The 16,162-nt window shown below is 37.6% G+C and overlaps 1 protein-coding gene across 2 annotated transcripts in view; it reads right to left on the reverse strand.

Annotated features, from left to right (window-relative positions):
• The window catches only part of LOC122549719 (vacuolar protein sorting-associated protein 4B-like), a 44,006-nt gene that overhangs the window by 26,241 nt on the left and 1,603 nt on the right, over positions 1-16,162 (reverse strand). For both annotated transcript variants that reach the window (XM_043689616.1, XM_043689614.1), the window contains exons 2-7: positions 13,453-13,564; positions 9,122-9,269; positions 4,437-4,498; positions 2,255-2,374; positions 1,218-1,374; positions 259-407 (exon numbers count right to left, since the gene is read on the reverse strand). In XM_043689616.1, the coding sequence (XP_043545551.1) occupies positions 259-407; positions 1,218-1,374; positions 2,255-2,374; positions 4,437-4,498; positions 9,122-9,269; positions 13,453-13,564 (748 nt within the window). The remainder of the gene's footprint in view (positions 1-258; positions 408-1,217; positions 1,375-2,254; positions 2,375-4,436; positions 4,499-9,121; positions 9,270-13,452; positions 13,565-16,162) is intronic.

Raw genomic sequence — 16,162 nt, forward strand, 5'->3', positions numbered from 1 at the left:
GGATGCAATATTTCGCTGAAATTCTGGAAACTCAAGTTCATTTTCTTTTAAGCAAGGAATCAGAATTTCAGAAACTTCCTTGTGGAGGCCATTTGGTTGGATAATGCGCCCAATTAAAGAACTAACCAACTATAGTAAAGTAATGGGTCTGGAGGCCTGAATGAACTTGTATGATTCCATAATTTAGTTTTAATAAAACTTTACACACAGATCATAAATAAGACTACTTATTTGATTAGCCATCACAAGGAAGCTTACCCTGCATTTGGACCAAGAATTCAGTTTTAATACGCCTTGCAGCTTCACTTTCATTTTCACTCCGTGAGCCACAAAGAGAATCAACCTCATCAATGAAGATAATTGAAGGCTTGTGCTCTCGGGCAAGCTGAAATAAATTCTTTACCAACCTGAGTAAAGCAAAAGTAGAAATACAGAAGTGATTGAGTGCATGGATTTAAAGGAATAACATTCCCGTCATATAGCCACCAAACGTTTGAGATAGACTTTACATCTAAAAAGACTTGGAAATCAATTCACATTCACAAATCTTACTTCATTTTTTTCAAAGATCTATCATTGCACTTTTAGGTTACGATTTACCAGTTACCTTTCCTCATTCTTTTGTTCTCAAAGTCCCCAATGTAATTGCAGATTATGGCCAATGGTTACTTTTTAAGAGAGTTGCTAAAGACTTTGGTCCAATTGCATTCTAGATATTTACTAATCAACCTGCTCAGAGATGTTATTGCAAAGATTTAGAGCAGTTGGGACTTGAACCCAGAAACCACTGTTCCACTGTTTGTCCATATATTCACATGCGTAGATTTGTTACTTGCACATTATTAAGACTTAACCCATGCAGAGCATAGCATTTTGGGAAACACTAGTGGACTCCATTTCATTTATGCCATTCACTGCCTTCATATTAGCTTCATTCAGACTGCTGTTTGAAATAGCATCAAGGCAGCTACTTTGTACAGATTCACATAAACCCAAGTGGCCTCAGAGAACAATGGCATTGACAATCTTGCTACATTAATTGTACTTTGTATTGGTTAACATTTGATCTGGATTGAAATTGCATAGAAACCATCAAGTGCAACATTTTTCAGAAATAACTCTGAAAAAGAATAAGCAGGAAACATTTGTTTCCTACAAATAAGCAATTGTGCAAGATAATATTAAAGTTCCATAAAATCAGCACAATACAAACTCACTTTTCACTTTCTCCAAGCCATTTTGAAACCAGGTCAGAGGAGGAGATTGAGAAAAATGTCGAGTTGTTTGCTTCTTTTGCTACAGCTTTTGCCAGGTAGGACTTGCCAGTTCCAGGAGGACCAAACAGAAGGATTCCTCTCCATGGAGTTCTTTTGCCTGGAGAGATAAATATCTTAACAGTTCAATTCCAAACCCTGCTTAAAAAAAAACCTAATAAAATTATATGAAAGCTACATCAGCTACAAGTCAAAGAACCGGAACTCTAAATTCATGTCATTTGACTGGGTGAAATTATAGTCAAATGAAAAAGAACAATATTCCAAATTGCCTTTTACGAAGAATGAAAGCATGGTCTTTATGTGACCCTGCTTTCCCCAACCCTTGATGACATCTCTTCCTTTTTTCCGCTGATCCTTCAAGCCTGTTCCACTATCTCCCTATTTTGCAACCCCCTTCTCTTCCCATACTTGCAGCCTTCTCCTGTCACCCGCTCTTTGCAGCCTATTTCATCTTCACTTCACAACCTCCTTCTTCCTTACCTTTTAAAATTTCTGTCTAGTCCCTCTTTGCAGCCTCTTTCTCGCTGATCCCCCCCCGCAGCCTCCACGTTTGTAACCTCATTTCACCCTCCTCCCCACAACTAACAGCACCAGCCAGTCCAACTGATGGCAAACTTGCCCCCTCCCCCCGCCACTCGCACACACACAGGTGCTACTGCTCCTCTCTCACACTGCTCCGGATTATTTCTCACACTGCTTACGTGAATCTGAGATTGAGGGAGCATGAAAGATACACACTGTGATTGGAGGAGTACGTCCTTACAGAGTCTGTCAGTCTCGGTTTCCTGAAGAAGGGCTTATGCCCGAAACGTCGATTCTCCTGCTCCTTGGATGCTGCCTGACCTGCTGCGCTTTTCCAGCAACACATTTTTCAGCTCTGATCGCCAGCATCTGCAGTCCTCCCTTTCTCCTTTAAGAGTTATATAGCAAATTTTGCAAGAATTTTAGTGTGAGACTTAAATAAATACTAAACAAACCTGTAAAGAGATGAGGAAACTTGATGGGCAAAATCACAGCCTCTTTAAGAGCTTCTTTGGCACCTTCGAGACCTGCAATGTCAGTCCAACCCACATTTGGCTTCTCCATAACAATGGCACCTAAACAATAAAAAGGTATTTATAAAGATACAAGAAGCATAATTTCAGCAGCTCCATTGTAGTAATCTTAAAGTTCAAATAATTACTTTATTCCTTCACCTGTTTCACTTTGGATGTTGACATTTAGATTTGATTTCAATACCATCAATAGCTCTGAATTTTGAGTATTTGGACCCTCACTCTATAAGGAAGCGTACATGGAATTGTTGTGCACATTGAATAAGTTAAATCATTCAAAAAGACTTATATAGTTTCTTTAATGTAGTCAGGCTTTGCAGAATTGTTCCACTGAATGAGAAATTAGAGGTTAAAAGTGGCTTGGCTTAGCAGTGGATTTTAAGAGATGTCAAAAAAAAAAGGGAAGAGAAGCTCAAGAAAGAAACCAATAATGAGATTTACGTGATGACCAATGGTAGGGCAAAGGATAGAGGGAATTTAAGAGGACAGAATGAATGGATGGAGGTGCAATGAAGAGGAAGTGATGTACAGTATAAGTTTACAGGAGGTCACAGAAATTGGGATGCAAAAGGCCTGAAGGGAATTAAAGGTTGAGACATAAATTTCAAATTTAACGCTTTGAGGTTCTGAGCAATTTAAGCCAAGGAAGGGATGATGGGAAATTGAGTCTTGATGAAGGATAGGTGTGACAAGTGTTTTGAATAGGTTGAGTTGGGACAGTGAATATTGCAGGTAATCTAGTGAGTAAAGTAAAAGACAAGTGGATAAGGCACAGGTGAAGATTTCAATGGAAGGAAGCCTAAATTTCAGTTAAGAGCTAAAACTGCTTGAGATTTATTCAGCATTGGTTAATTATTTTCAAGAGGAAGTACCTTTATCAAGAATTTGCAGGATGCTGTGATAAATATTGATAATCTTAAATGGATAAGGAATTGATAAAATCAGAACAGTTGACAAATAAAACTCAATTTTTCTTTCAATTTTCAACCCTTTTATAACAAAATAAGGAATAAAAACAAGCCCTGTTCATATGTCTGTTGAGAAAATAATTCCTGTTTCATCTAAAGCATTAGTTTTTTGAGTGGGGAAAAACATGTGTGAAGCTTAAGACAGGAGAAGCAAAGAATGAAATCAATTGTGATCTGTCCTTTTCTGAAGTTTAGAATTACCACCCAATATTTCAGGTGCCATGCAAATTCTAAACATCTATAGTATATGTCGGATTCAAAACAAAGATATATTTCATTGAAATTTCTTTGTTGCTGCATTATGTTATGCACAACACTGTATAATTTTCAAATGACTTATTTACTCTTTGATAGGGAGGGAACATTGCACTTTGGTATCACAAATCTCAAAATGCTTTCTGAAAATTCTTCTGATATGTCCCTTTTTAACCCCCAACTGAAATTTCTGTCAGTGTTGAAGGACAACTCTCAAAGTTATGTATCGTGATTAAACTTAACTAGAAAATTGTCTTTTTAAATAGTTTCTTCATTAATTTATTTTTACATTAAAGATTTCAGCCTCTCCCAAATGGGTTTGATATTGTTGTCTAATACTGTGACTTAAGTTTGTATTGTGCCAGTTAAACACATGCTGTGTGGCTCAAATCAAGCTGTGTAAGCCTTTAGGCACATGATACGATTTCAAATGAAGGCAAATCTGCCCCACCTTAATGACTCAGACCAAAATCAGAAAGTTTGCAAGTATCCCTAATGTGAACTGAATTATATGGCCCCAAATCAACAAAAGAGTACTGTATGCGCCCTCAAGGAGATTGGACTTGAAACAGTGTGAAGAGCAATAAGATTAAATAAAAGCAACATGGCTTTAATTGTTGGTGTGCAGATTGTCAAGACACCAGATATATGAAGGAATACATACATCAGGTTCCCAAAGGAAGCCCTGACATACATGCGTACATGGGAATTTAATAAAAGCTGAGTTCTTGGGATAGATCTAAGAAACTTACCTTGATTGTTACTAAGAAACTTTTGGATAATTGGAAGTCTTGTCGGACACCTGCTTATTTCTATTATACTGAAAATAGCAAGTTACAACCAAATAGGTTTTTAAATATAAAAATCATTTTGCCAGTTACCTTGGAGTTGACTCTGTAATTTCTTCTTCTCTGAGTTATCAGCCTCTCCATCACTATCATTCCTACAATAAAAAAACAAATAAAACCCCTGAAAGCAAAAACACCTATGGCTCACATTAAAGTATGCAATAAACAATTTAACAATGTATGTTAAAACAAACAAGGCATCAATTAATAGGAAGTGTTCACAAAAAATTCCCAGAAGCAAATTTGCCAGACAATGTGTTTCAGGCTCAAATGCCCATTTTGTTTAACAGGTATTATTAGTGTATTTGGTGGGGAAGCATCAGTAAGCAGTCAAGTAGCTTCCTTTGATGAGGGAGCAAGCAGCAAATGAAAGGTCAATTACTAATCCAAACATTTACTAATAGTTAACTTACAGACACAAATGGCGTGTTTCCTCACCACTGGTTAAGTCTTGCCTATAAAGCCTAGAAAGCCATTAAGTACTTGAAAATGGAAAGTCAACTATATTGTTATTATTTTGGTCCAAATATTCAAATCCTATGTCGAACGGAACCAAAACTAACCTTTTATTCTCATCCAGTTGATACCTAATTACCAATACGGAATTGTGTAACTGAATACTAGCTTCTTAGGATTCTCAAGATATCTCATATGGACATTTTATGGCTGAGTCAAGTGGAATTCACTCTCTCATCTCATCATTTCAAATGTGACAACTCCACTTATGTTGCCCAGATTCTGATACAAATGTCTGCTTCCTCTACATTAGACTCAAGCAAGATGATCCATCCAGGTTTCTTTAATAAGGGTGGGAAGGCAAGTTATGAAGAGGTCACAAACAGTATACAGAGAGATATTGATATGTTAAGTGGGCAAAATGTTGGCAAATGGTGTATATTGGGAAACAGTGAAGTTGTTTGTTTTGGAAAGGAGAACAAGAAAACAGATCATCATTTGAAGGAAGAAAAACTGCAAAGAGCTGAAACACAAAGGTACCAGAAAGTACTTATGCACAAAGCACACTAAGCTAGCATACAGGTGCAGAAGATAATCAGGAAGGCTAATAGACTTGTAGCCCTTATTTCAAGGCGGTAGGAGTATAAGAGTGCTGAGTCTTACTTCAACAGTACAAACTGCAGGTGAGACCACAACTGGAGTACTGTGAAATACTTTGTTGGAAACAATTCAAAGAAGGTTCATGAGAATGATCCCTCATACGGAGGGATTCTCTTTTGAGCAAAGGCTAAACAGGTTAACACTCTACTCACTGGAGTTTAGAAAAATGAGAGATTCTCTCATTAAAACATACAGAATTAAGTAATTAAAAAAAGCATTTGTTGCAAATCCAAAACCATAACAGATGATCTGGAAATACAGAAGGTTAAGCTGTATCTTGGAAAGCCATGTTCCTTAGCCAGTTCCTTAGTCTAGAAAACTGCCTTGAATGCATTCCAAGTATTCTTCCTCTACATTATTCTGGCAAAAATGGAAATCTACAAGATTAAAATTTCCCATGATTACCATATGGCTCTAAATGAATACATTGTGTCAGTGTTCACTAGAGGGGGACAATTTGGATTTAGAATTCGGGACAATTAAAGAAATTAGCACAGACAGAGGAGGCAGAGTTGTCTGGCAACCTTAAAAGTAGTTAAGACTCCAGGGCCAGATGAAATGTATCCCAGGTTGATGAGTGAGGCAAAGGGGGTGCTAGCAAAACTGTTCAATTCCTCTCTGCATAGGAGAGGTGTCGGAGAACTGGAGTAGAGGTAATGTGGTATAATTATTCAAGAAAGGAAGCAAGGTATAAACCACTAAACTATAGATCAGTCTAATCCCAGTGGTGGGGAAACAACTGGAATCAATTCCAAGGGACAGAATTAATCTGCACATGGAGAAACAGGGATTAATCAAAAACAGCCAACATGGCTTTATTAAGGGGAGGTGACGTCTGACCAACTTGATTGAATTTTTCAAAGAGGTCACTTGACAAATTGGATGCATTATTGGCAGAGTCAGAAAGCAGAGGGTGATGGCTGAGGGGAAAAGGATGTTCTTCTGTCTGAAAATCTGTATCCAATGAGGTCCCATAAGGGTCAGTGTTAGGACACAAGCAACTGGTGGTTTATAAAAATGATTTGGAATTTAATATTGGGAGGGTTGATCAGTAAGTTTCCAGATGATACAAAAATTGATTAGGTGGTAAGTAGTAAGGAAGATAGCCTTAGATTACCAGGGAAAAAAAACAGAGAAGCTGACCATATGGGCTATGGACTGACAAATGGAATTTAGCAGGACAACAAGGTGAGGGATACATGAACAAAGAATCTGGAGCCACCTAGAATTTGATGGGGTTGGTGTGCATGTATACCAGCCCCTTAAGGTATTAGGGTTGGTGAACAAAGTGGTTAAGGTGGCATATGTGCCTTTATTAGCCAAGGTGTAGAGTTTAAGAGCAGGGAGGTTATGCTGGCACTGTATAAAACACTGGTTAAGCCACAGCTGGAATATTGTTTGCTGTTCTGCAATCCTCATTATAGGAGAGATGTGATTGTACTGGAAAGGGTGCAAAAGAGATTTACCAGGATATTGTTGTATTGGAGAGTTTCCGCTTAGAAGAGAGGTTAGGCAGACGGATGTGTTGAACAGAGTAGACAGGAAGAAATGTTTCTCCTTAATGGAGGTATCAATGACCAGTGGCACAGATTTATGGAAAGGGACATTAGGTTTAGAGGGGATATGAAAGAAAAACCTTTTCACCCAGAACATGGCAGGAATCTGGAATTCACTACCTGTAAGGGTAGTAGATGCAGAAACCCTCAACTTGTAAGTAGTATTTAGATGTGCACTTGCAATGTCCAGGCATATAAGCCAAGGGTTAAATGTTAGAAAAGTGTGATTAGTATAGTTAAGTGGTTGTTTCTGACCAGCATGGACATAATGGGCTGAAGGACCTTTTCCTGTGCTATAGATATCTATCACCTGAATCTTATGGAAGTAACAAACAACTTTTGAATGGAAATCTTGGGAGATTACAAGTGATAGAAGTCCATGGGGAACAGGATTGGAGAGTTGAAATATTTGGAGGATTGCTTGCTTGGGGCAGTTGGAGGGTGGGGGGGAATCAAGGGGTCTGGTATGGGGTTCAAGTACTAGGGGACATCAATAGGATGCAGGGCTTGGTTGTATCATTATTCAGGAGCTTTACTCTGTCGACTTTCTTGTGGGTAATGTTTTTGTTAACTGACATATCTATCAGGTCGTCAACTGTAACTTGGGGTCCCCAGGAGCTGGGTAATTTTCCACTAGAAGTTTAAACAATCTGGAGATTGGAAGTTCTGGAATTTCTGAATTATGATTTTTTTCTCAACTGTGTATCCCACCTTTTCTGATGAAGGCACCCCTTCCACGTCACCTTTAAAAGTCAAAGATCCTAGTAGGTTTCATGTCACTCATTCTGCAGTATGTCTCTACAACAGGCAGCGGCACGGTGGCTCAGTAGTTAGCACTGCTGCCTCACAGCGCCAGGGACCTGGGTTCAATTCCAGCCTTGGGTGACTGTCTGTGTGGGTTTGCTCCAGGTACTCTGGCTTTCTCCCACAATCCCAAGATGTGCAGGTCAGGTAAATTGGACATGCTGAATTGCCCATAGTGTTCAGGAGTGTGTAGGTTAGGTGCATTGGTCATGGATAGTGTAAAGTAATAGGGTAGGGGAATGGATAAGAGTGGGTTACTCTTCGAGGGTCAGTCTGGACTTGTTGGGCTGAAGGGCCTGTTTCCACACTGTAGGGATTCTATGATACCAATAGCTCTCAGAGGAGCTTCTTTTCTCTCAGTGCCATTAATTCATCTGTTTTAGTATATGTTTCATGCTTTAGAAAAGCCTTTTTTTAATATTTACTCCTGATGTCACCCAAGTCAATAATGCCAATTACAATTTATAAATTGCCTGTCTTTCCTCTGATTTATTCAAAGTACTCTGCGGTAAGCAACATTTCTCAGTGCTTTCAAATTTACCCTTTCCTGAAAACTCCCAATCCCACACTTCTGTAATTTAAAACCTTATTGACAACTCGAATCATTCAACTGATCAGTATACTAGGTCTTTTTAAGTGGAGTTCACACCAACACAACTTTCCCCAGTGGTGCTGCCAGTGCGTCCTGAAAAATATCTCCTTCAGGAGAACACCATTCCTTGTTTTATTTATGTCGTAGTTTTAACATGGATCACACTCAAAAGTCAAAGTAAAGCATAAAGTCCTTTCCAAACAATGTCCTTAATACTAGCAGCAGGCAGGCAGAGTTTAAAATTGAGAACTTCTGGCCATGGTTGCACAGAATGGTGTCTCTTCTTATCATAACAGTTAACGATTGGGGTGTCTGTATGTGTATGGTATTACCACTGCACTTTTAATCTAGATAATCTGATGACCATAAATCCATGGTCAACTGTCAGAAAAACCCATCTGTTTCACTAAAAGGAAGCTACCATCGTTGCCTGGTCTGGTCGACATGCGATTCCAGACACTCAACAATGTGGTTGACATTTAACTGCCCTCTGGGCAATTAGTGATGAGCAATAAATGCTGACCTCGCCAGAAACCGCCTATGAATGAACTTTTTTAAAATTTAAAACTTATTATTCTGCACGCTTTTATGGTTTTCTGGAGCATCTTGTGCAGTTACAAACATTTCAGAACAGTCACTCTTATACATACCCTTTGTCATCACTAGTGTTTGACTCTTCAATTGGCTTTTTGACATTTTGCTTTTTTTGCAGATACTCTTTCAGTTTTTCAGCTCGATCCAGGTACTCTGTACACTTCGCTCGAAGGCTCTCTTTTGCTTTAGCACCTTGAGCTTCATCTAACAAGCAAATGTAATGTTAATTTCCAACTAATGACAAACAAAGCAAAATTATGTGCTTTACTACCATCAATTAAGTCTCCTTCCTCCACTTCCATGACAGATTTATCTGAACAGGTTGATAGGATTGAATCAATACGTTGTTATGAATGGGAGAATGTTCACTAAGCAGAATAACATCACTCCTGATTAATCTTGAAGAAAATTTAAATAATTATCACTCTCCATTTACAAAAAAAATGCTTTGTGAGACTGGGATTAGGTAAGATGAAGAAGCACAAGTAAAAAGTGCCCCCAATCATTACAAAATCGAAGGTTCATAGTTACGCAGAAACTATAGCAAAAATAGTTCTTTCAACCCAAATGATCCTGCCAATGTTTATGGTTCTCAACAGCAAAGATCCCTCTGAATTCTGTTTGTTGTAACGCAACAGCTGGTTGCAGTGTGGCCTCTTTAAGATTGTCATATGACCACACCTTACAGGAAATAATGCTTTTATGACCTTTCATTTTGTCCAGAAAATTTCCAACTGCTGTGCAACCAAATAAATGCAGCTAAAGGAACACTGCACATGAGTCACTCAACTTCAACTAAATCTCTTCAACATGTAGCCCTACTTTTCCTCAAATAATTATTCAGGTTCTCCTCAAAAGCAACCAAGCTAATCACATTAATTATTCCATGTAGGAGCAAATGAAAAGTTCTAACCACACTTCAAGTAAAGGTTTTGCCTGAATTTTCTAAAGGAATTATTAGTAACTATCTTCACTTTATATTCACCTTTTCATTTCTCAAAAATGAATGCCAACCTTTTAAAAATCTGACAAACTCTTTCAAATTCTTAACGGCATCTTTCAAATCAAACCTCAGCCTGAGAGAACACCAACCTTATCAAACCTTTCTCAAAAGGTATAAAATGGAGAATCTGTTCCCACTCTCTCAATTCCAACATTATCCTTGTGTATCTGTCTTGCACCTACTCCGGTGCCTCTATCATTTTTATCATATTTCAGACAAGATTTGCATATTATGCAGCAAGTTGATTTAACCAAGGTTCTACACAATTTTAATTTATCAAGCTTTTCAATTCAATGATTCTAGAAATCATCCCTCATTTTTATTTTATTGCAAGTTGCTAGTGATGTGTACCTGTACTCTGATATCCATTTGGTGTAGTACCTCTTAATTTTCTAACAGTATGCAGCCGCTTTATTCCTTTCTACAAAACAAAGCAACTCATGTTTGTACATCACAATGATACATTACAATCCAGATTTTGCAGTAGAAATGGCAAAGAAACTGTCAGCTTTTGCTATCATCACTCCACTGAAACCAAGAAAACTGTCTAGAGGCCACACTTATACAGGTAAATGTGGAAATCCATAAATAAGCCTACACTTCCAGAGAAAGTATGCTGCTGAGTCACCCAGATTGCAATTAATTAGAAATACCTGAACCAATAAGAACTTGCCCTTTTAAGTTACTACCTTTGTGATAAAGTCCTAGAAAATTTGCACATTGCTGAGGTATTTCTGCATTTTTAATGTTATGAAGTTCAAATTTTCTGTTGAAAAATCAACTTTATATTTATGGAATGGCATAAGATCTCTAAAATTCAAAATACTTTATGACAAAACATATAAACAAATTTTGAAATTATTATATTTCAGCTTCTTGATTCCATGTGCATACTCAAATTGTTCAATTCACTGTGTAATCTAATACAAAGGAAGATCGGTGCATTTTACTTCCTGGTTTACTGTCCAGACCAGCTGTAATTGGCTGGTTAAATCACTGTTGCTGAATGCCTGGAGAGACTAGATTCAAACTATTGCTAGGAAATTGGAAACCCATACCAGAGATCTGGAGATTTTGAAGGTAACTTTCTTCTAGATTTGAGAGTTTCAATCTCATTGGCTTTAAAATCTGAATCACCGAAATGAATTTCCTATTACATACCCATTTTACAAGTTTTAGTCATGTCTTTATATTTTGTCAGATGTCCTCCATACTAACAATATGATGAATAACCCAATATCCCTACCCCTGGAAAGTTGATATAATCTGTAAGTTTTTACTTCCTTAGTTAAATTGATTTAAGTTACAAACAACTGTGGTCCTTGCATTGATCCCCAATGGGTAACTACCCTTAATAACAGCCTCTTATTTTGAGAAAGAGAATCTGCCGCCCATCCTGATACCCATTCCTCCATAATTTTTCCTAGTATATAAAACTAATTATCTAATAATTCTTTTGACTTGCTCCATGTCCTTTTTGAAAATATACGAATTGAATTCTCTGACACTCTTCCTTTTACTAAGGCTCAGTCTATATCTTAACTGATTTTAATACACAGACACAATATATCTATGGATTTTATCTTCTTCAAAGTTAATTGGTTTTTGAATTATCCCCCAGTTTTCTCATTTAAATGTTTGATATCTCTACTATCTCTTCTTGCAATGGCCCAGTTACTTTGCTTGGTAAATACATAGGCAAAGTAACTGTGCAGTATTTCTGCCATTTTGCTGCAAGTTCCTTTGGGTTTATCTTTCGCTATTCTGTCATTATATTGTCTGTACAGTACTTCAACATTTTTCTTTCTTGATCAATTAATTTTATAGCTCTTCTTTACTTTCCTAACTTCTACACTTCATCCTTTTTTTTGACTGAATACTCAATGTCAGCTTTTTTTAAAAAAAAAAGTCTTTCATGGGATCAGTGTTCCTGACAAGATTGACATTTGTTGTTCATCTTGCCCTCCAGAAAATACTGATGAGCCTCCTTCTTGAACCACTGCAATCTATGTGGTGTACATACACCCAGATGAATGTTAGGAAGGGAACACCACAGTTATACTCCAACAACAGTGAAGGAATGGTGATAAATTCCCAGTTTTGAGATAGTGATGATCATGCTTTCAAAGATGTTTCTGAAGGAGACAATGGGTCTCTGCAATGCAGCTTACATATGGTACGTACTGCTGCCACTGGGCACCTATGGTAGAGGGAGTGAAAACTTCAGGTGATAGATGACATCCCAACAAAATGGTTGCTTTGTCCAAGATGATGTTCAATTTCTCAGTGTTGTTGGAGGTGCACTGATTTGGGAAAAAGTGAATATTCCATTACATTCTTGACCTGTGCCATGTACTTGTGGACAGAATTCAAAGTGTGACCTGCTCTTGTTGGCACTGTATTTACATGACTGGTTCAGTTCAAAGTTTCTCGTCAACAGTAATCTCGCGGGTGTTAATTTTTCATTTGTTGCACCTGCTCTTTAGTTATGTACAGTATTTCACTGTGGACTAGCAAGTTCTTATTTGTTAGCAGAACATGCTCCTCCTGAACTCAACTGACCATTCAGAAAATATTTCCCATGACTGTTGTTCTTGTTGTACTAACTAACTTTAGCTCTTTACTCATAAGTGCCTATTTGCAGTCAGGCACTTTAGACTTATGTATTTCTGAATCAAAATTAAATCTGACTTCATTGTCACTGCTATTTCTGAAATGATCCTCCATGCTTTTATCTCTTACTCTAACTCACTTCCCTTTCATAAATAATCCAGCCTCTTTCTAATAAAGCACCTTAGTCACATTATTTAAAATCACCCTCCAAATTAAGGCAGTTTAACATTAAAGAAAATGATTGCTCACATCACCAGCTTTCAAAGCAAAGCAAAGGTTATGTGGTTGACTATGACCTGATGGTAAGGGTGTTGGATTTATTAGTTGGCTGCTTAGACAAAGTCAGGTGCCACTTTGACCTGTTCAAAAAGTGGGCCTTCCTCAACAATGGTTATAGCAAAACCAGGCAAACTCATTTTCAGATGGCAACAGTCGTGTATAGGTAAATGGAGAATTAATGATTAAAGAACAAAGTAACTGCTCCAAATTGCATCTTTGTTTCTTCAAAGTAAATTCTAAATACATTATTTTGAAATTCACATTGTCCATCCAATGAAAGATCTTTATACAAAGCAAATTGTGACTTAAAACAAGTAGTACCCATATACAATGTACATAATGGCCCAACAACTATTCTTGAAAATTAAGATAACTTTAAGCATTTTTTAAAAAATATTTTACTGTTTCGGAGCTTTGCAGACATGCTATTAGAAAAACAATTAAATAAAATTTGCTGCAAATGTAACAAACAGAACCTCTTAAATTGCTTACATTTAACAACATGTAAAAAGTACTGCACTGCACATTGGTACAACCGTAGGGCTTCTTCATAGTTTCCTGCTTTATCTTCTTGAGCTGCTTTGCTTGCAAGATCTATACCTTTCTATAAAGAGAACAATAAGTAATCATCACCATATTCAGACTTTATCTTGGCTGATTAGCCTTAGTCACAATTTCATGAAGTTAGTTATTTTAACTATCTTGGTTATTCCTTTCAGCATGACACCCAAACTCCTTTGGTGCAGCATTCGACTGTGTACTCAAGAAAGAACACAGGCAAATTATGAAGCACCAGCATTTGAGCAACCTTTCTGAACACGCTACATTTTTGGGTTTGTACAAAATATATTTTCCGCGGTGTCAGGAAAGGCCACTTCCAGAATTGAGCACTCGGTGCTTTGACCTTTGGGGGTGCCATATTATGTTAATCCAGAAAGTCTTGGGATTGCAAAGAGAACACTTCTGGCTGGACTTCAGTTTGAAGGATAGTGATTTATTACGTGGATCCTATCCTCAATAGGAATCACTAAACAAGACTGGACATTTAGTTAAGAATTTTAAAGAAAAAAAAACACAAAAGAGATCACTTCTGATTACCATACAGGAGAAACCATTAATGTTATCCCTGAACATTGGTATTAAAGGATTATCTAAAGAGGGAATGAATAGAGCCAGAAATGAATCTAACCTATCCTCTTTCTTACCTAAATAAAAGAAAGGGCAACCTGAAGTGGCTCCTAAGGATTAAAACATGAAAACATGAATGAGATGGCCAAGTCCTAACAAAAATATAGATTTGCACTCAATTCATAACCTTTACTATCTACCTGGACTTCCACTGTTAAACGTATTGCTCACATATGAAGTTTGTGTTGACATGCCTAACTTTGAATACCAATTTTGCTTCACCATAAGTGGTTTCATTCAATGTAATATTTTTATTATATATATATTCTTGAAAGCCTCCACTGTCACCTTTCCTGATTAAAAGATTACTTTTTTCAATAGTCCAACATAACGTCATTCTCAGTTGCAGAATCTCCGGAAGTGGAATGTCTCTCTCTCGAGTATCAGTGACCAAAGCTATTCAAAATATCAGTTTTAGCTGGAAACTCAGATTCATACAGCAAAATGCTGATTGCCTTTGATTGTTGTTCCAATGTGATCGAACATGTTAAGCAGTCAATAACTAAATTACACAATGTAGAATCCCTACATTTGGTCCATCGAGTCTGCACCAACTCTCTGAAGATCATCCCACCAATTTAACCCCATAATCCCACATTTACCAAAAGAAACTTGGATAAATATTTATGGAAAATTTTCAGCAATACATGAGAAGAATGGGAGTGGCACGGTGGGCTCAGTGGATAGCACTGCTGCCTCACTACACAGGGACCTGGGTTCAATTCCAGCCTCAGGCGACTGTGTGGAGTTTGCACATTCTCCCAGTGTCTGCATTAGTTTCCTCCAGGTGCTCTAGTTTCCTCCCACAATCCAAAGATGTGCAGGTTAGGTGAATTCGCCATTCTAAATTACCCATAGTAATCAGGGATGTGTAGGTTAGGTGCATTAGTCAGGGGTAAAATGTAGAGTATTAGGGAAGGGGAATGGGTCTGGGTGAGTTACTCTTTGGAGGGTCAGCGGGCCTGTTTCTACACTGTAGGGATTCTATGATCATGCAAGAGGGAATAATAGGATAATTGACTTCCTTTCCTATGATAAACATTTCCAGATGGTGGAACCTGTGAAACTGGGAGGCTATACACCTTAAGGGAGAGAGGTATATTGGATTAGTAGCAATTTTTAAAAAGTAATCAGATAAAAGCAGACTATATCACAAGGAATAATGAGATCACATTTCATCAGCACAGACACGGGCCAACCGGCCTCTTCCGGTCATAAATTTGCAATGTTTTGGTGATGTGGTTTCAATAAACATTGCACAGGTTGAAGATTCTTTTCTCTAGACTGAAAAACAACTGACAGAGGCCATGAAAGGGATCGATAGGTTAGAAGAGGTTATGCCTCAACCTTTTGGCAACAGCAGTGCGATGGCACAAATACAAAATAGCCATGAACAAATCATAAGGAATTTAAGAAAAACATTATCCAGAAAGTGATAAGAACATCAATAGTGAGCAGTTAGAATGTGGAACAAGGACTAATTAAGGAAAACTACAAACCACAAAGTAAGAGGAAGTAGAATAAACAAAAGTGATAAAGGATTTGGATTTGGGGGGGTGGGAGAACTCACGTGAGCAAAGCATTGGGCTGAAAAAACGATTAGTCTGTTGTGAAGAGTTTGCAATCGTTGAAAGCATTCCATTGTATGACACCTAATTTGTTTTTACATTACTAAGCAATTTTTAAAAAGTCACATTTAAGAATTAGCCCCATTCACACCTAAAATAACTTTACTTCACACTAGGGATTATTCGCACTTGAACTAAACATTCATGATTCTAAGTTGCCACTGTTGGACTGGAGTGTACAAAGTTAAAAATCACACAACACCAAGTTATAGTCCAACAGGTTTAATTGAAGGGGCAGCGCTCCAAAAGCTAGAGCTTCCGATTAAACCTGTTGGACTATAATCTGATGTTGTGTGATTTTGAACTAAATACTGACTGTCTCAGTTCTGCAAATAAGTGGAGACTCTCTCCCAAGTCACATTTGTGTTTTTTTATTCCTCCCCCCC

This window comes from Chiloscyllium plagiosum, chromosome 5 (assembly GCF_004010195.1).
Source record: "Chiloscyllium plagiosum isolate BGI_BamShark_2017 chromosome 5, ASM401019v2, whole genome shotgun sequence".
In the NCBI taxonomy this organism is placed as follows: Eukaryota; Metazoa; Chordata; class Chondrichthyes; order Orectolobiformes; family Hemiscylliidae; genus Chiloscyllium; species Chiloscyllium plagiosum.